Source organism: Narcine bancroftii, chromosome 2 (assembly GCF_036971445.1).
Source record: "Narcine bancroftii isolate sNarBan1 chromosome 2, sNarBan1.hap1, whole genome shotgun sequence".
In the NCBI taxonomy this organism is placed as follows: Eukaryota; Metazoa; Chordata; class Chondrichthyes; order Torpediniformes; family Narcinidae; genus Narcine; species Narcine bancroftii.
Window position 1 is genome coordinate 188980877 of NC_091470.1, and position 19875 is coordinate 189000751.

Genomic DNA, 19875 nt, shown 5'->3' on the forward strand with positions numbered 1-19875 from the left:
CTCTGTGTAAAAAAAGACCCTACTTCTGATATCCCGCCCCCGGATGTTGTCCGGACTTCAGGAACTGAGCAAAACAGGTTAGGATTTTATTGCCTGGAGCGTAGAAGAATGAGGGGAGATTTGATAGAGGTATTTAACATTATGAGGGGGAGAGACAGATAGACTTTTTCCACTGAGGGTAGGTGAGATACAAACCAGAGGACATGGATTAAGGGCAAAAGGTTTAGGGCAGTGGTTCTCAACCTTTTTCTTTCCACTCACATCCCACTTTAAGATTTCCCTCTGCCATCAGTGCTCTGTGATTAGTAAGGGATTGCTTAAGGTGGGATGTGGGTGGAAAGCAGTTTGAGAACCACTGTTTTAATCGTCCCTCATTGACTTGTTATGTGCACGGTTTCAGGACTCCAAATGGAAATGGGCCAATGACCATTTTTGTCATGCCAAATATTTCAGTAACAATTAAGTCTAGAGCAGTGGTTCTCAACCTTCCCCTCCCACCCATATCCCACCTTACTAATCGCAGAGCACCGAAGGCCCAGGGATTACTTAAAGTGGGATGTGAGTGGAAAGAAAAAGGTTGAGAACCACTGGTTTAGGGGGAACTTCTCCATTCAGAGAGCGATGGGAGTGTAGAACAAGCTGTTCACTGAATGCGGGCTCAATTTGCACATTTAAGGGGAATGTGGACGATTACGTGGATGGTGAGAGGTATGGAGGGCTATGGACTATGGGACGAGGCCAATGGTTCTCAACCTAGATAGGGTGGACACGCTCTTCCTGGGGGTGAGAGTAACAAACGCCAGAGGACAAATGCCAGGCTGGCACAACATTGTGGGCTGAAAGGCCTGTACTATACTGTGCTGGAATGTTCTATGTGAAGGTATTGAGCATAATTCAGCATGGCATTTTAACAGGGACCTAAGAAAATGGGAGCAGGAGTCAGCCATTTGGCCCGTCGATCCTGCTCCTTCAGTCAATGAGATCGCAGCTGATCTGACTCACCTCATGTCCCCAGAACCTCCAATTCCCCATGTGTGGGAAAATCTATCGAACTGTACCCCTTAAACTGACTGCACCATCTCTGATGGAATGATCCCATTGAAAAGGGGGTTGGGGGGAGTGGGGAGCCACCTGATTTTGCCCACAATTTTGGGCAGGGTGAGCGGTGGAATTCTATTCGACATCACGGATCGCGGGACCGACGTGAACTGAAGGGGCAGCTCAGCTCCGACAGGATCGCTGCTCCTTGGAGGCCACCCCTTCTCCCCTCACCCACCTGCGTACTCCACCTCGCCGTGCATCGTGACTTCCAGGCCCAGGTTTCCACAGGCATTCTCACTTTCTTCGATCACCTGGTACATCTTCAGAAACTGCAAAAGCCGCAAATAAACTCATGTTAAAATGACAAGCTCCTTGAGTTTTGTTTACAGTGGCGCATTGGGTAGGACTGCTGTCCATTCGTTCCAGTGTTCCACCCTCTAACCAGGACGGAACAACATTCTGCCTAGAGACTAGTGACTAGTGGCGTTCCGCAGGGGATCTGGTCTGGAGCCCCTCCTCTTTTATCAATGATCTGGACAAAAATGTAGTGGTCAGTGAGTTTGCATATGATACGAAGGTTGGAAGTGTTGTAGGCTGTCGTAGGTTACAATAGGATATGCACAGGGTGGAAAAGTGGCAGGTGGATTTCAGTCAGGATAAGTGTGAGGTGATGCATTTTGGCAGGTCAAACTTGAAGGCTGAATGCAAGGTTAATGGTCGGATACTTAACAGTTGATAATCGGAAGGACTTTAGGGTCCAAATCCATAATCTCTTAAGGTTTCCGCAAGGGGACAGAAAAGAAGGCCTATGTTTGGCTGAGCTTCATGAATTGGGGGATTGCGTTCAGGAGCCGTGAGGTAATGCTGGAGCTTCTATTAATCTCTGCTGAGACCCCACTTGGAATATTGCGTTCAGTTCAGGAAGGATGTGGAAGCTATGGAGAGGGTGTAGAGGAGATTGGCCAGGATGCTTCCTGGATTGGAAAACAAGACAAGATTAGCAAAGTTGGGACGCAGAAGGATAAGAGGTGATTTAATAGAGTGTGGTGATATGACCACCTGAAAGGCTGACTCCATCTGGCCAGCTGTCAATCAGCCGACCCGAATATAGACCTGAGCCAGCCCCTCCTGAGCCAGTCACACGGGAGCCACCAAAGCATGAACTGGCGTTCAGACCTTTACCTGTTGTACAGTTATTTGAGTTTTGTGCTTGCTGCTACCTCAGCCAGTATCTTTTTCCCCAGGGTGGGAGTAACAAACACCAGAGGACATCTGTACAAAGTGAAGTTTGGGGGGCGGGATATCAGAAGTAGGGTCTTTTTTTACACAGAGAGTTGTGGGTGCCTGGAATACACTTCCAGGGCGGTGATGAAGGCTGGAACATCAGGGGCATTTAAGACAGGCCTGTGGATGCAAAAAAGAGAAAGGGTTATGAGGTAGGGAGGGTTTAGTTGTTTTTTTTTTGGTAGGTATATATGGGTCAGCATAGCATCACGGGCTGAAGGGCCTGCACGGTGCTGGAAGTGTTCTATGTTCTGATCCTGCCCCTCTCCCTGTTGTAAATTTACACACCACTGATTACTGCAGCGTTATCAACAAGATGAGATGTCGAGAGCCTATAGTCGCAGGAATATATAGACCCCAGGATAAGTCCCAGACAGCAGTGATAAAAATGAGCCCAGACGGTGTTATATTAAAAATAATATTTTAGTGATTCATTAACAATGATATAACTCCTCATCTAATTTATTCACATTTATCTAAACTTCACTGAATTTATTAACACATCGAACTTAAACCCCAGTTATGCACGAATACACTGGTGTGTATGGGTGTGTGGGTGTGTGTGTGCGTGTGTGAGAATGTGTGTGTGTGTGTGTGTGTGTGTGTGTGTGTGTGTGTGTGTGAGTGTGCGCGCGCGTGCGTGCGGGATACATCAACCACTACAGCTCAAGGCCCAATTCTCGGAAGGCAGTTCGAAGTTCAGTTTCCAAAGCCAAAGGTACAAGTAAGAGATGGAATGGTGTTTGACTCACAGTAAGTGTCCCGTTCCCTGAACCACTGACTTCGACACTGATGTTTTCTCCGAGCGGGAACTGAAAAGGAATATCGCAGGAATTAACTCAAAGGTGGAGACTTCAAGGTTCGCTTCAAGGGTCTATTAGCATAATACAGCAAACCTCTACCCCCCAGCATCCAGCACTTATGGGAATTGGTGGATGCCGGATAAGTGAATTTTTCGATTGCTTGAGATTGCCCGGTGCGTGATTCGAATTTTTTTACCAGTTTATTTTCTGTGATTTATTTTTATTTTGCCAGTTGCTTGAGGCAGCTGGTTGCTTGAATTCCAGATAGCGGGGATTTTGCCCACCGTCACACTGAGCACTGGCGAACCTCAGTCTGGTCCTGTTCACACTACTGACCCAGGTTGGCAGATGACACGACAGACGGCGGCCTCATCGGCAACAATGAGTCGCCCTACAGAGAAGAGGTGGAAAATCTCGTGAAATGGTACGAGAGTAAAACCTTGAGTCTCCACCTGGACAAGATGAAGGAGATGATCGGGACTTCAGAAGGACCAGGAGTGACCACTCTCCACTACATAACAACAACACTATAGTGGAGAGCACCAAATTCTTTGGAGTTCACTTAACTAGTGACCGATCATTGGTGCTCAACATCTCCTCATTTGTCAGGAAGGTGCAACAGTCACTGCACTTCCTTAGAAAACTGAAGCGGGCAAGGTTATTGGCCACCATCTACCGAGAGCATCCCGGCTGATTGCATCACTGTGTGGGTGCAGTTGCTGCAGAGAAATGGATCGGAGGTCAATCCACAGGACCAGAAGAACGGCAGAGAGGATCACTGGGGTCTCCCCCACCACCCCCCACCATCAACGTGATCTACCGGGATCATTGTCTGGAGGGGGCGCCCAGAATCACTGAAGGCCCCTTCCTCCCTGGACGTGGCATCTTTTAGTGGCAACCACCTCCAGGCTGAGGAACAGCTTCTACGCACGGGCAGTGAGAACGCTGAACGACCAAAGAGTCTTATAGTTCCAAAACAATATTTATTTATTTATCTGTATATATGAATACTTGCCCTGCACGTCCACTGTTTGTCTGCATGTGTGTTATGTCTGGTTGTGGGTCTGCGTATTTGGCACCGAGAACCGGAGAATGCAGTTTCATCGGGTTGTTCTTGTGCAATCAGATGACAATAAACATCTTGACCGGTGCCCTTCATGGTGCTGGCCGAGATCAGTTCCTACCTTATGCAATGGGCCTATAATTTTATTTTTAATTTAGACATGCAGCACGGTAACAGGTCCTTAAGGCCCATGAGCACACGCGGCCCAATTACACCATAAGACCATAAGACATAGCAGCAGAAATAGGCCATTCATCCCATTGAGTCTGCCCCAGCATTCAATCATGAGCTGATCCATTTTCCCCACTCAGCCCCACTGCGCGGCTTTCTCCCCATCACCTGGCTAATCAAGAACCTATCAATCTCTGCCTTAAATACATCCAATGACTTGGTCTCCACAAACGCCCGTGGCACCAAATTCCACAGATTCACCACCCTCCGGCTGAAGAAATCCCTCAACAAGTGGATGCTCTTCGATCCTGAAGTTGTGGCCTCCTGACCCGGACTCTCCCACCATGGATGAACAACTTTTCTCCGTCTACTCTGTCCACGCCTTTCAACATCCAAACATCCAACATGTTTCAGTGAGAACCGCCCCCTCTCCATTCTTCTAAATTCCAATTCACCTCCAAACCCTGTATGCTTTTGGAGGGTGGGAGGGAAATGGAGCACCCGTGGGATTTGAACCTGGGTCGCTGGTGCTAACTGCTACACTAGTCTTGAGACCTCTTTAAATGGATTTGTCTGCAGATCTGGGAATAGATCGACTAAATCTATTTATCGTTCTGGACACCCACCAGCGACTCGGGTCTGTAAGGAGTTTGTACCTTCTCCCCATGTCTGTGTGGGCTTCCTCCAGGGTGCTCTGGCTTCCTCCCATGTTCCAAAGGCGTATAGGGTTTGTAGGTTAACTAGTGTATGTGGGGTTGGTGCAAGCCTGTAGGATTGAAGGGCCAGTCACCACGCAGTATCTCTAAATATAAATAAAAGTGAAATTTTAGTAAGAAAAATCAAGAATTCTGGATTTGCAGTAGGGAAAGGTGAGGATATCAGTGGTTCTCAACCTTTTTCTTTCCACTCACATTCCACTTTAAGTCATCCCTGTGCTCTGTGATTGGTAAGGGATTGCTTAAGGTGGGATGTGGGTGGAAAGAAAAAGTTTGATAGTCCCTCATTGACTCGTTAAGTGCACGGTTTCATCAGTCCAAAGAAAATGGGACAATGACAATTTTTCTCAAGCAAAATATTTCAGTAACAATTGGGTCTTGAGCAGTGATTCTCAAACTTTCCTGCCCAGTCACCTCTCGTCTTAAGTAATCCCTTACTCATCACAGAGCACTGATGGCATAGGGATTACTTAAAGTGGGATGTGAGTGGAAAGAACTGATTGCTGTGGAGGGCCCCTTCCACCCCGCACGCAGCGTCTTCCAGCTGCTCCCGTCGGGGGAAGAGATCCAGGAGGATCAGAGCCAGCACGACCAGGCTGAGGAATAGCTTCTTCCCACAGGTGGTGAGAATGCAGAACAGCCAAAGGAATGGCTCACACTGACCCTCCCAGTGGGGTGGCCAACCTTTCCATTTTTAATTTAGACATACCATTTCGGCCCCCGAGTCCATGCCGCCCAATTAACTGATACCCTCCGGTACGTAGTCATGGGCTAAAACAGCCTGTTACCATGCTGTATGTCAAAATTAAAAATTAAAATGTTGGCCATCCCTGTTTAATAATTAAACAATATTTATTCATTTTATTCATGTATACATTGTAGTCGTTTACGAATTGTACAAACACCAAGAGGCGCGATCCGCCACGAAGTACGTACATTTTATACGTGTGTTCGTACTGCATTTGTGCCACTTGGCAGAATGTGTGCTTTGTCTGGTTGTGTGTCTGAGTGTTTGGCACCCAGGACCAGAGAGCACTCTTTCATCGAATGCCAATGAACTTGAGTTGGTTTATGCAGGACCGTAGAGCATTGTGGGCTGATGGGCCTGTCCTGTCCTAGGTTTACGTTCTGTGGTTGAAAAACGGAAATCCCAAATCCCTCAGTTGCCTTTTTAAAATCCAAATCACAATCCTACCGTCAACCTCTCCTGAATCAGTGCGTTGTTTCGCTGTATCTTGAGAATTTTTGCCGATTTTCTGGAAGGGCTCCTGAATTCAAACTGCATGTCTATCTTCTGAGGATAAAAGGTAGCGATGCTGTACTCTGAGAGAGCCTCCAATGCGATCACCGTGTCCTGGACCACAAAGAGAGAGGGTCTCTGTGAGAATGGGACCAGAGGCCATGGAAGTGAGATCAACGGGCAAGTTTGCAGACGCTGGGGTTGTAGTGTTATGGCCAATGGTGCTACTCAGCAGCATCTACTGGATGAAAAGTTTAAAGGGGCCAGCCATTTTAATTCCACACCCCATTCCCACTCGGACATTCGTGGCCTCGGGCACTGAGGCCGCTCGCAAATTGCAAGGTCAACACATAATATCCTGTCTGAGCTCCGTCCAACCAGATAACATTAACATCGACCTCCAGTTTCTGTTAAACCCATCCTCCGAGTCTCTCTCTCTGCCCTCACCAGCTCTCCTTCCTCTCCCTCTCCGTTCAGAGAGCTACTCCCATCTCCCTTTCTCCAGCTTCTACCCTCACATCTACACCCACCTGTGGCTACTTACGTTAGTCTGTGCTCCTCCCCCTGCCCCTTCGCCCTCCTCACCTCCACTTCCTCCCTCCTCTCTGCCTCTTCCTCCCTCCTCTCCCACCCTCCCTCCTCTCCTCCCCTTTCTCCCTCCTCCCCTGCCCCTTCCTCCCTCCTCTCCTTTTTCCCTCCTCCCCTCCCCCTTCCTCCTCCTGCCCCCCAAGTTTTTATTCAGGCACCTGTCTGCTTTTAGCTCCCACCTTGACGAAGGGCCCAGGCCCGAAATGTTGGTGACCCTTTTCTTTCTACAGACGCTGCATGGCCTACTGAGTTTCTTCAGCACGTTTGAGTGTTGTGTGTGGGACGCAACGTGATGTACCTTGAGTTTACGTTTGACATCAGTTTGCCAACGAATGACAAGCATGGGATCGGTGAAGAGAATTAAAAGGGTGGCCCCACCTACGGACAGGTGCTTGGAGAAGGTGGGGTTGGTTTGTCTTGAGAAGGAGTCTGCAGCATCCACTGTGAAGTGCGAGTAAGTCTCTGCCCAGCCTAGGGATGAGGGTCCGGTGTGGGGAGTGGGGTGGGGTAAGGGAGATTGGTTGGGCGGAGGCTGACATCTCTGGGTGGAGAAGAAGTGGCATCTGCAGCTCCCGGTCTCCTATGAAGTGGTGTTTTTTTGTTAACATCTTGGAACACCCATGGAGGGGGTGGGGGTCTGTGTCCAAGATGGTGGTGCCTGTGCTGGGAAATGCACCTCGAGGGAATGTAGACTCTCTGGGGGTGTAGCAGAACGGTGCAGAGCACCAGAAACTGGAAGAAAACTACCCCTCCACTCCCCCCACCCCCAGCCCCGTCCCCCAGTGAAGCAGAGGAGATGACCCTACAGGACAGTAACTACAGTGGTGGACCAGTGAGGACACACAGGCCGCGGGCAATTTGGGGTTGTGGGAGCCGCATGGGCAGCGAGGCTGCAGGATACCGGCTAATGGGGGCCAGGGATCAGAACTAGGATTGGAGAAGGCACTGAGGCCAAGAAGGGCTCCCAAAAGGCCTCAGGTACTTCGTGGTGATGTTGGAGGTTCGGATCTGGAGCTCGGGTTTACCAATGGATAAAAACAGGAGTGTGTGCGGCTGCAGACGCCCTGGAGGCAAATCCATGGACACTCAGTGTTTTTGAACAGACTCATATGGCAAGTCTTAATATGTTATTACCTGACAATAAAATAAATCTGTTGATGTACCTGGGTAGAACGGAATCCGCCGCCATAGTTGCGTTGTTCCGTTAACCATTTCACGATGGCATTGGCATAACTGAATTCCTTCATGGTTAAAGCTGCCAACAGTGCGTAGGCTGTGGCCTCCACCTCCACCGCTGATGCCCGTGGCACCCGATTAAGTCGACTTTCGCGGGCCCTCAGTGCCCAGACATCAATCTTCCAGTGGCGAGAGTCGGTTTCTGTTTCATGATTCAAGGACAGGGAGGAGGTGAGATTCCACATCCGCTTGCAGACAAGTGGGTAGCACCGGGATCAGCCCTGACCTCCGGAGCTGCCCGCGCCCTCCCCCATCCCATGTCCCCCACGGGTAGCTTGTTGTAATCCAGGAGGATTATCCGATAGGAAGCTGCACCAAACACAAGATATAATCTATGTGCTTGCTCCTGGAGGGTCACCTGATCAGGCAGGTTGAAAGTAATTTCCCTAAGGCTCAGCCTGCCCACAGGTGAGGGAAGACATTGCTATTGGCTCCTTTGAATGTATGCATACCTCGCCACTGGCTTTCTTATCCATCTGCCCTATTTTGGGGGCACCTGAGCCGGCCCCTCCAACCAGTGCCTGCAGAAAGACCACCATTTGGAGCAGTCATCTCATTTTTTTGCATGAGGACAAACCCTAGCTCTGGTCCAGATTGTGAGACGTGGGCAATGCTGGAGAGTCAATTGCAAGGTGTGTTCCGGTACATGGTGGGGGTGGGGGAGGGGGGCTATTGTGGTGCATACCTAGAAAGAACTCCAGTGCCTGTGGGTGGTGAGCATTGATTGTTTACCCATCGTTTACTTAAGTAGGATACAATTCCTGAGGGTGGTGGGTACTGTTTGTTTAACCCTCGTTTAGTTAAGTGGGATACTGTGCCTTTGGGTGGTGGGTACTGTTTGTTTAACCCTCGTTTAGTTAAGTGAGATACTGTGCCTTTGGGTGGTGGGTACTGTATGTTTAACCATAGTTTAGTTAAGTGGGATAATGTGCCTGTGGGTGATGGGTACTGTTTGTTTAACCCTTGTTTCACAATCGGGAGTTGTGATTATCAGTGATTTATTGGGAGGCCCGATTACACTGGAAAACATAGGTTTTGCTTCCTGAACACTTCCTGACGTATTTTATGGATTTTGGACTACTGATCATGAAAAATCACCTTAACGTTTTCCTACCAGGTATCGTTTTTGGATATAATCTGTTTTTGTGATTTCCTGTCACATTTTAAGTCTACACCAGGCATAAAAAACAATGAAGTGCAACATGTCACTGAAAATTCATTTTCTGCATTCACACTTGGACGTATTCCCTGCTGATCTTGGTGCCTTCAGTTACAGGCAAGGGGGACGGTGCAACCATGGAAAAGTGGGCAACAGCAATCCATCAATGTTAGCCGACTATTGTTGGTCACTGACATGAGAGGCATCAGATGTCAAGTCCAAATGAAAATCAACGGCAAAGCATTTTGAGGTTGGTTGAACTAATGCAATGTGTCAGCATCATTATGTGATTAATCGTGCCATAAAGATTAATTTAATGTTTCTCCAACTTCTTACGTGATCCAGCAAATCTGAAATGATCTTTGTGTCCTACTTGAAGTTGTTGATCATAATACTCAATTTCTTTTTAGGAAGCAAACTTTTTGAAAAAATTTGCTGTCCAGTTAGTAATGAGCGTCCAATGTGCATGAATTGAGTGTAGAGTCTGTGTGTAGATTTCCCCACGGTAGGGGAGTTTGAAGCTGGATGGTGTGGGTTTAAAGTGAGAGGGGGAAGAGGGGTGGCAAGGAAGGCGCCACACTGTTACAGCGCATGTGACCCAGGTTCGAATCCACCGCCATCTATAAGGAGTTTCTACGTTCTTTCAGTGTCGACGTGGTTTTCCTCTCCTTCAAAAAACGTACAAGGATGTAGGTTAATTGGGATATTTTGGCAGCACGAGCTTGGGGGCTGGAAAGGCCTATTACCCTGCTGTACTTCTAAATTTAAAATGTTAAATTTACTCCCCCCGTATCTTAAGCCTTTGTACCCAGTGTCACCTACCAGGGAAAGCAACTTTCCTATTTTCACCTTATTTTCACCTTATTCCTATTTTCACCTCTTTGACAATCTGACATTTCTCGAAGGTCCTTCTCATTACTATGGATTCCCTCGAGTTAATGTGGGTGTAACTGAGCAGCATGTGTTTCAATGGCCAGAATCGCTTCTACTGGGCTGTAAATCAAATTTAAACATTTCATTTAAAATGGGCCGGAGGGGTAACGTCTTCACACAGTGGGCATGTGGGACGAAGGGGTGGTGGAGGTGGGGACAACTTTTAAAATTTAGCAGGGTGACAGATCCTTCTGCACTGCCCAACTGCCCCCAAATTGACTGACAAATCCCTGTGCATTTTCAGAGGGGTGGGAGGAAACCCGCGCAGACGTGTGGATAGGAAGAGTTCAGAGGGATACCAGTAGAATGAGTGGGGCTGGCTCAGTCAGCATGGTCAAGGCGGGCCGAGGGGCCTGCTTCCCAGCTGTGCGAGGTTCTAGTGGTGGCAGCGGTGGAGTACGGAGACATAGTGCTGCACCACCGGGTCCTAATGCCAGCGCTGCTTTGAACAGCCTATTAAAGGAGCCGTGTATGGTTTATTTTAGATCCTGCCATCGGGAAGCAGGGGGTCCTGTGCCCCAGGTGGCGGTGCCTGGGCTGGGCAGCGAACCGTGAGGGGTTGCAGGCTGCAGGCAGCAGGCAGCAGCGGTCCGGTGCAGGGCGATGGGACCACACCGTCCCGGTTGAGAAGAAGATGATCTGCGGCTGAGGGACCCGCGCAAGCTGCGGGTGACTTGGGGCCGGGGGGGGGGGGAAGGGGGATCCTGCAGGGTGCTGAGGTGTTCCTGCAGGGCGCTGAGGGCAAGAAGGGCTCCCGAAGGCTGACTGTGCCAGATGTTCAGAGCTGGAGCTGGGGCGGCCGATGGATCAAGCAGGAGTCCATGCGGCTGCAGAGGCTGCAGGAGGGCTGGAGGCGAAGACAGGAAGATGGCAATTTTGTGTAATATTCTGTACTATGACCTGACAATATGTGTGGTGATATGTAATTACACCACTAGGTCACCAGGGGTCATCCCAGTGACCTTGTATATAGAGCAGCCCAGAGCTATAGTCTAGCCTTCCAGGTTTGTCTTGCAGAGAGACAAGACCTCTTAGTGTACATATTAGTTTATTAAAGCTGTCTTATACTCGCCCTGCTGGTGTGGTTATTGTCAATACAATATGAAAATGTTGAGCCACTTGCCATGCATTTACCTCTATCATACGTCTCATGGCGTTTGAGTTTTTGAAATGCCATCTTTGCTTTTGAGCTCAACGGGTTGACCAAGGCGAGCGTGTAGGCTGTGATGGCCAGGACGTACGGCCTCTTCATAAATTTCAGTTGATCGGAGAGATACGCTGTGGCCTGGCGGATGCTGTCTTCCTGCAGCAGAACGAGGGAGTTGGAATGGGCTGAACAGAAGGACAACAGTACCCCCACCCCCCCACCTCCACTCCATTCTGGCCACTGGGAAACAGGCGGGAGACGTCTCTATTTTTCAATGATACTGAGTGAAACACAAAAGTCCGCAGATGCTGAGATCCAAGCAAAAAACACACAGAAATCCCTTAGGAACAGTTTGGGCAGCGCAGGTAGCGCAACGTTACAGCGCCAGCGATTGGGGCTGGGGTTCGAATCCCGCGCTGGGTGAAAGGCGTTTGATTTCCCTGGGGCCGCAAATGTTCCAGGGGCTGTAGGTCAATTGGGTGGCATGGACTGGACTCCTGGGACAAAATGGCCTGTTCCCATGCATGTCTGTGTCTAACTCAGCCAATCTGGCAGCGTTCATGGTATATCACCGACGTTTCAGGCCTGAGCCCTTCCTTAAGGTATAAGCAAAAAGAAGACAGGTATCTACATTAAAGACGGGAGAGGAAGTGGGTAATTAGACATGATAATGGGAAAGGTGAACATTTATTTTGGCTCTGTGAAAGGAGACAGCTGGATGGAAGAAGAAGGGGAAGAAGAAGGGATTTTTTAAAATTAGAAACAAGCGAAGTTGATGTTCATGCCATTTGGCTGGAGGGTCCCGTCTATCAAACCTCCCTTCATTCTTCTACGCTGCGGGGAATCATTAAAATGATGAAAGGTAGCTTGTTTTTATGAATATACACTATATTCAGGGAGAACGTTCAAACTCCTGTCAGACAGCGCCAGATTTGAACCCGGACAGCTGGTGTTGCGACAGCACTGCACTAACCGTGGCGCCCTGTGATGGCATGTCTGCGTGCTCTGGCTCAATCCCACATCCCAAATGTGCATTTTGATAGTTCAAATGCCCATTGTAAATGACCCCCCTGGCGTGCAGGTGAGTGATGGAACCTGGGGAGAATTGCAGAACTTAGAATGTTCCAGCTCGGTACAGGCCCTTCGGCCCACGATATTGTGCTGACCTATACAAACCTACTCAGCAGACTAAATCCCTTCCCTCACACCCATAACTCTCTAGCATCCATGTGCCTGTCTAAGAGTCTTTTAAATGTCCCTGTTGTTCCAGCCTCCACCACCACCCCTGGCAATACCTTCCAGGCTCCCACTGCTTTCTGCATAAACAATTTACCCCTGAAGTCTCCCCGTGATGGGATTGCAGGGAGAATAAAATATTGGGATCAGTTTTGCATTTGTGTCAGTGAGCGCTTCAATGGTTAGCATGGATTTGATAGGTAGAATGGCCTGTTTCCACAGCGCACGGCTCTCTCATTCTCTGGAATTGTTTGTTGTTTGTCAGGTAAAGTGCAGCTCCATAAAACCCTCATTTAGATCACACTGGGAATATTGTGTTGTGTTCTGGTCGCTTCATTACAGGAAGGGTGTGGAAGCTGTGGAGCAGGTGCAGAGGAGATTTGCCTGGATTGGAGAACATGTCCTAAGGTTAGCAGAACTGGGACTTCTCTCCTTCGAGTGATGAGAGGTGATTTAATAGAGGTCTACAAGATTCTGAGAGGCATGGATAGGGTGGACTTTATCCTGCGGTGAGAGTAGCAAACACCAGAGGACGTCTAATACAAGGTGGCGGGAGGAAAGTTTAAGGGAGACGTCAGGGTTTTTTTTAACATAGAGTGGTGGGTGCCTGGAATGTATTGCCAGGGCTTGTGGTGGAGGCTGGTATAACAGGGGCATTAATGAGACTGAGGCAGGCAGAGGGATGCAAGCAAAATAGATGGTTATGGGGTTGGGAGGGAAGGGTTAAATTGTTGAGGAGTAGGGTTGAATAGGTTAGCACAGCCACTTGGGCCAAAGGGCCTGTACTCTTCTAGGATGCTCTATGTGCTTTCATTGCCACATGTAGTTCAGGGCTCGATTTACATTCCATCTTGGTAGAGTCTCCAACCCAAGGGCATCAATATCAATTCCTCCTGCTCTCCCCACCAATTCCCATTAAATCTCCTCTCCCCCTCGCTCCTCTGCCTCCTTTCCTCCTTTCCCTCCCCGTCCTCCAGCTCCCCACCTCCCGTCCCCTTCATTCAATCAGAGAGCACTTTTCTCAGCCCTCTGCCAGACTGGCAGCCAATGGAGGGAAGGTCCCTCTTCTTGGCACCTGTCAGGAGCCCGGCTGCAACATCCTGAACCAGTTGCAGACGGAATAATGAAGACTGATTAATTCCTGTATATAGAGAGTTAGAATATACGCGCATGGATCTCAGGATCTTTAAATGAAAGGAATGATTTGATTTTGGCTGGAAAAAAAACAAGCTTTTACTACTTGTTTGTCGAAACTGAAGGTGGAAAAAAATATCACACCAAGGGATCTGACATGGGGTTTAATGAGGATGGAGCAGTTACCAAGTTTGTTGTAGATAATTTTGGTAGAATTAGGGGAACCAAATAGGATGACCTCAAAATTGCCCTTGTTTTGCTATAAGACATTTTGGGTTATCCACCGCTCTAGTGAGGATGGGTCTCTTTGATTGGTCATTAGGTTTCAAGGGGAGAGAAAGCTTTTACTTCTCTTGTGGCTGGTTGTGCTGGACTACTCAGGTGGAGGGACCCCGGCCCTTCTCCTCATGTTGTGACAGAATATAGATATTTTTTGGGAGATAAATTGGGGCAGGGTTTGTTAGTGTAGGTCACATACAAACAGTTTAAAACAGATCTTATTTAAAAGACTGTCATGCTGAACAGGCCGGCTCCAAGAGCCTTTGCAAAAGCTTTGGAGAGTGCCCAAGAGACTTCACTAATGGATTGTTGTTTAGAAAAAGGCAACAGATGAAAGAGCTTGTCGGAGCCACGTTCTGTCTGGAAGGGAACTTGCTGTTCTAAGAAGGTCATGTGGTTTTGCAAGCAGAGAGAGTCAAACAAGTTTATTCTTTCTGAGAGAGAGAGATCAATCAGCAATAGCAGCTGGGACTGGAACAGAACAAGCTGGCAAACTTGTGGAAAACCCCATTTGTAAGATGGGTTGTGAGTGCTTAGTTCAGCCTGGTCAAAGCCCTTGTGGTTCATGCAAGAGTAGAGGAATGCCTGCCTAATGTTTCACTTGAAATAGGAGAAACAAAAAGGCACTCTGTGGTGACCTGAAAGAAAGAGGTTATCATCTGGAGAACCTTGAAGGGGGCAAGTTTCTTTGGCAAGACACTGATGTGGGTTTTTTTAAAAAGGAATCAGTGTGGGTGTCAAGCGAACAACAAATCTCTCTCTAAAAACTGACAAGAACCTTCCTGAGCGGTAACCATTTACTTTTCAAGCACCAAAGCTTGGTGAACTTTATAAATGTTAAATTCTGTGCACAATATAAGAATTGCCTGCAACCAGTGAACTTGGAGGAATGAGAAGTGAGATTGGACTGTGAAGCCAAGAACTTTTCTGAACTTACACACATATTACACACACGTGCGCTTAGAATTAGAATTTAGATTAGTGAAGTTAATAGTGATAAGTTAAAGTTTGATCCTGTTTTTGTGTTTAAAGATAATTATAAGCAATTTTATTTAAAGTAACCATTTGTCTTGGTGAATATCAATTGCTGCTGGGTTTTGGGGTCCTCTAGGCTCGTAACAATGTCCAATGGCTGAAGTTTAAGTTTAGAAATGATTCGATATTCAATTAATAATTCGAGTATAAGATTCAAAATGTTAGGGGAACATTTTTGAATTCTTACCACAACCTTTACATTTTATAATCTGCGTTTTGTTAGTTTTTTTCATTCACTTTAAGGAGTGAAGTTTACTGTTGCTTCGTTCTGCCGAGCAGTGTTGTTACAGGGACCTAACCTTTTATCCAGGATTCTGAAACCCAGCAACCTCCAAAAGCCAGCACTTTTTTTCCCTGGAAGATGACGTTTGCTCATCAAAGATGGAGTTTGGCACCAAACATGACCCTCGTTCAACTCCCGTGTATCCCTTCATGTTCCGCAACCTTAAAAGCACCCCCGGATTGCTATATATTTTGCAAGTGTAGGTCACATACAAACAGTTTAAAACAGATCTTATTTAAAAGACTGTCATGCTGAACAGGCCGGCTCCAAGAGCCTTTGCAAAAGCTTTGGAGAGTGCCCAAGAGACTTCACTAATGGATTGTTGTTTAGAAAAAGTGCGTCACAGCACTTTCAGTCAGCCCAGCGGAGGCTCAATGGCTGTCGTCGCAACCCATAATCCCCCAAGCAGCTGAAACCACTGCACCAGTGCAGGGGAACTGAGAAGGGGGTTGTTCCCCTGGCACTGGTATAGCGGGGAGGGAGAGGGAGGGGTAGAGGGAGGGAGAGGAAGGGATGGAGGGGGATAGGGAGGGGGCAGAAGGAGGGGAGGAGGATGGGAGGGGGAGGGAGGGGGGAGAGGGGAGAGAAGGTGAGGGAGAGAAGGGAGGGAGTGAGGAAAGGAGGGAAGAGGGAGGGAGAGAAGGCAACGTAACTCAGTTGGGCGAGGGAGAGGGAGGAGGGGGAGAGATGGCAGCATGGCTTTGGCAGGCGGGGGGGGGGGTGAGGGATGGTAGTGCGACTTGGGTGGGCTTAAAGGGATGGAAATCACAAGGATTCCAAAATCTGGAAGATTCCGAACCAGGGCAGGTGTCTGGTCTTGACGATCCCGAATAAAAGGTGTCGGGGATGGGGGTTTTGATTAACATTTGATTTTTTTTTTTCTCTTTCTATATTCTCTTTCCTTTTGCTGTTTGCATAATTATGGAAGTGATGCACATGTTGATTTGTATAATCTCTTACTGACATTTTGCATTCCATATAAATGACGAACTGGCTTGGCTTTTTAGAATGAAATTAATAAAGGAATTAAAAAAAGAAAGGTGAGAAGGGAGAGATTTAAGGGGCAAGTTGTTTTAACCCAGAGGGTGGTCTCCATCCAGAACACTGGCAGCGGGCAAAGTCTCGACGTTCAATGAGCATTTGGACAGATATCAAGGCGTGGGCTACATACAGGCAGGTGGGACAAGCTAAGAATGCCAAGCTGGTGGACATGGATGTGTTGGACCAAATGGCCTGCCTCATGCAACGTGGCTCGAAGACCGGCAAGGTGGCAGTAAAGGTAGCAGCTCCCCATCCGCATGAGAGAAAGTCCGGGGGGTGGGGGGGGAGGGAAGTAAAGGTTCCATTATGGGGCTATCTCACTGGCCTGGAGACTAAGTGGCGACCCGAGTCTCTGCTGGTTGTGGAGACGTCTCTGCGACATCTCCTGGAGACTAGCCAGGTCTCCGGAGAGTCGCGGGAAATTCAAACATGTTCAGTTTTTTTGGAGACTTTTTCGTCTCCAGCAGGTCTCCATCAGTTGCGGCAACGTCGTGGAGACTAATTTTGTCCGCGACTGGGGAGACCTGCTGGAGACCAAGGAGACTGAGGTGACGTTGTGGAGACTAATTTTGTCCGTGACTGGGGAGACGTCGCCGCGACTGAGAAGACGTCTCAGAGACGTCGCTGTGACTGCCGGGCGAGTTGGTTGTCACCTTGTCTGGAGACGTCTTGGACATCGCCCTGGCATTGCCTTGGTGATAGCTCAAGCCATTTTTTGGTCTCCCAAGTCGCCGCGACGTCTCCGCCAATGAGATACCAGTCTTAGGGTCACACGTGATACTACATTCATGAACTTCTTTAACTTTGGGGGTCACTTTGCCCCTCACAGAAATGAGGCCCCAGCGAGAAACAAACTCGCGACCCCTGGTTTACAAGACCAGTTCCCTAACCACTGAGTCATCAGGCCTTACCACTTGACGTTTTGCGTCAGTGTTGTCCTCGAATGACGAGAGGGAGTGTACCATCGCGATTGTGATAAATGCCGTCAAGGACGCTCTGCTTTCCAGTCCGCCAACTCCGCCCTGGAATGAACATCGAGAGGTCAGGCAGACAGCTCACCGCCAGCACACAGAGAAATGTTCTCCATCAGACCATGGCCAAGCCAACTGCAACCCGACGAAACAGTGTTCTCCAGTCCTCAGTGCAAAACATATAGACACACAACCAGACATAACACACGTACAGACAGACAATGTACATGCAAGACAATTATCCATTTCTACAAATAGATATTGTTTCATGAATGTCGTTTAATGTTCTCACTGCCCGTGGGAAGAAGCTGTTCCAGCGGTGCTGGCTCTGATCCTCCTGTATCTCTTCCCTGACGGGAGCAGCTGAAAAATACCGTGTGTGGGGTGGAAGGGGTCCTCAATGATTTTGCACACTCTCTTCAGACAATGAAGAGGGGTTGGGTGGGGGGAAGGAGGCTCCAGTCATCCTCTCTGCCACTCTTATGGTCCTGTGGATTGACCTCCGATCCATTTCTCTGCAGCAACCGTACCCACACAGGGATGCAGCCATCCAGGATGCTCTCGACAGAGTTCCTGTAGATTTGATGGTGACCGGTGGCCTCGCCCACTTCTGTCTTCTCAGGAAGTGCAGTGGCTGTTGCGCCTTCCTGACAAGTGAGGAGATGTGTGTTCATGATAGGTCACTCGTTAAGTGGACTCTGGGGAACTTCGTTCTCTCCGTTCTCTCCACTACAGAGTTGTTGATGTGTAGAGGAGGGTGGTCATTCCTGGTCCTCCTGAAGTCCACGATTACCTCCTTCATCTTATTCACATTGAACCTCAGGTTGTTACTCTCACACCAGACCATGAGATTTTCCACCTCTTCTCTGTAGTGTGACTCATCCCATAGGAGCAGAAGTAGGCCATTCAGCTCATCGAGCCTACCTTGCCATTCAATCATGAGCTGATCCATTCTCCCACTTCGCCCCACTCCCCAGCCTTCTCCACATAACCTTTGATGCCCAGGATAATCAAAGACCTTTCAATCTCTGCCTTAAATACACCCAATGACCTGGCAACAAATTCCACAGATTTACCACCCCGAGATCTTGGTGAACTATCCTGTGGGGAACCCAGCCTGATTTGGCAGCAGGCAGTGGGGTACCCCACCATTTGGTGTCCTGCCCCTTCAGGAGGCACCAATCTTAGGGCTTGCTGTGGGACAGATCAGGATCTGCTAAGAGTGGGCTCCCACACAAGGTTGGATTAAGTGAACCACTGGATGCCAGGCAGAGAGGGAGAGGGTGAGAGAGAGAGAAGTGGAGAGAGGGAGGGACAAAGGGGGAGGGAGAGATAAAGGGGGACAAGGGAGGAAAAGTGAGGGAGGGAGAATGAGGGAAAGAAGTCATGAGGGAGAGTGTGGGAGATAAGTAAAGAGAGGGAAGGAGAGTGGGGAGAGAAAAGGGAGAAAGAAGGGAAGGAAGTGAGTGAGAGGGAGGGAGGGGGCAGAGAGAGAGAAAGAAAGAGAGATAGAAAAAGAGACTGTGAGTGAGCAAGAACACTATGTGGTTCTGGTCACCAGGACAGAAATGATGAGACTGTAGTGGAGAGGGGGCAGAGGAAATTCCCCAGGATGTCACATGGGATAGAGCTGTTCAGCAATGTAGAGACTGAGGTGGGGAGGGGGTGGGGTGAATCTGTGGGATTTGTTGCCACAGGCGACCAAGTGGAGGCCAAGTCATTGTGTGGATTGGAAGCAGAGGTTGATGGATTACGAAAATAGAACATTGCAGGCCCTTCGGCTCACAATGTTATGCTGACCTACAGAAGGGGCCCTCAATTTGTAGGGGTGATAAGGATTACCGGCATAGAATGGAGAGAGTGAGAGAGGCAGGAAGAGGGGGGAGGGAGAGGAAAGGGAAGGAAGGGAGAGGCAGAAGCTCCCACATCAAACATGGACATGATGATTGGGGACTTCAGGAAGATGAAGGTCGACCACTCTCAATGAGACCTCAACGATCCCATTATGGATGAGCATGCAGCTCATAAAGTTCCTTGGTGTGTGTATAAGGGGTGACCTATCCTGGGCCCACAGCATCTCCTCATTCGTCTGGAACACCTGCTTATCCTAAGGCAAGGCTACTGGCCCCCCCCCACACCCCCATCCTGACAACCTTTTACAGGAGCACCATTGGCTGTATCACTGTGTGGGACAGTAGCTGCAAAGCATTGGACCAGAAGTCAATACAGAGGATCATCAAAACAAGTGAGAGGATCACTGGGGGCTCCCTCTCCTCTATTGACGCCATTCATTGGGAACGTTGCTCAAATAGGTATCAAAGAATTGTACAGGACCCCTTCCATCCAGCAACCATCAGGAAGAAGGTACAGGAACATCAAAATCAGGATGGCCAGGCTAGGGAATAGCTTCTTCCCGCCGACTGTGGGATTGATGAATGGTGTCCTGTAACCGTGAAAATCATCCCAATTTTTTATCCATATTCACGTTGATTATTTATGTGATCGTTATGGGCTG

At 48.6% G+C, this 19875-nt stretch overlaps 1 protein-coding gene across 1 annotated transcript in view; it reads right to left on the reverse strand.

Moving 5' to 3' along the window:
* Positions 1-19875, reverse strand: part of c4 (complement component 4) — a 150829-nt gene that overhangs the window by 26826 nt on the left and 104128 nt on the right. Inside the window, exons 27-32 of the mRNA XM_069919655.1 lie at positions 17301-17411; positions 11369-11537; positions 8070-8284; positions 6274-6432; positions 3078-3137; positions 1277-1370 (exon numbers count right to left, since the gene is read on the reverse strand). Coding sequence (XP_069775756.1) covers positions 1277-1370; positions 3078-3137; positions 6274-6432; positions 8070-8284; positions 11369-11537; positions 17301-17411 — 808 coding nt within the window. The remainder of the gene's footprint in view (positions 1-1276; positions 1371-3077; positions 3138-6273; positions 6433-8069; positions 8285-11368; positions 11538-17300; positions 17412-19875) is intronic.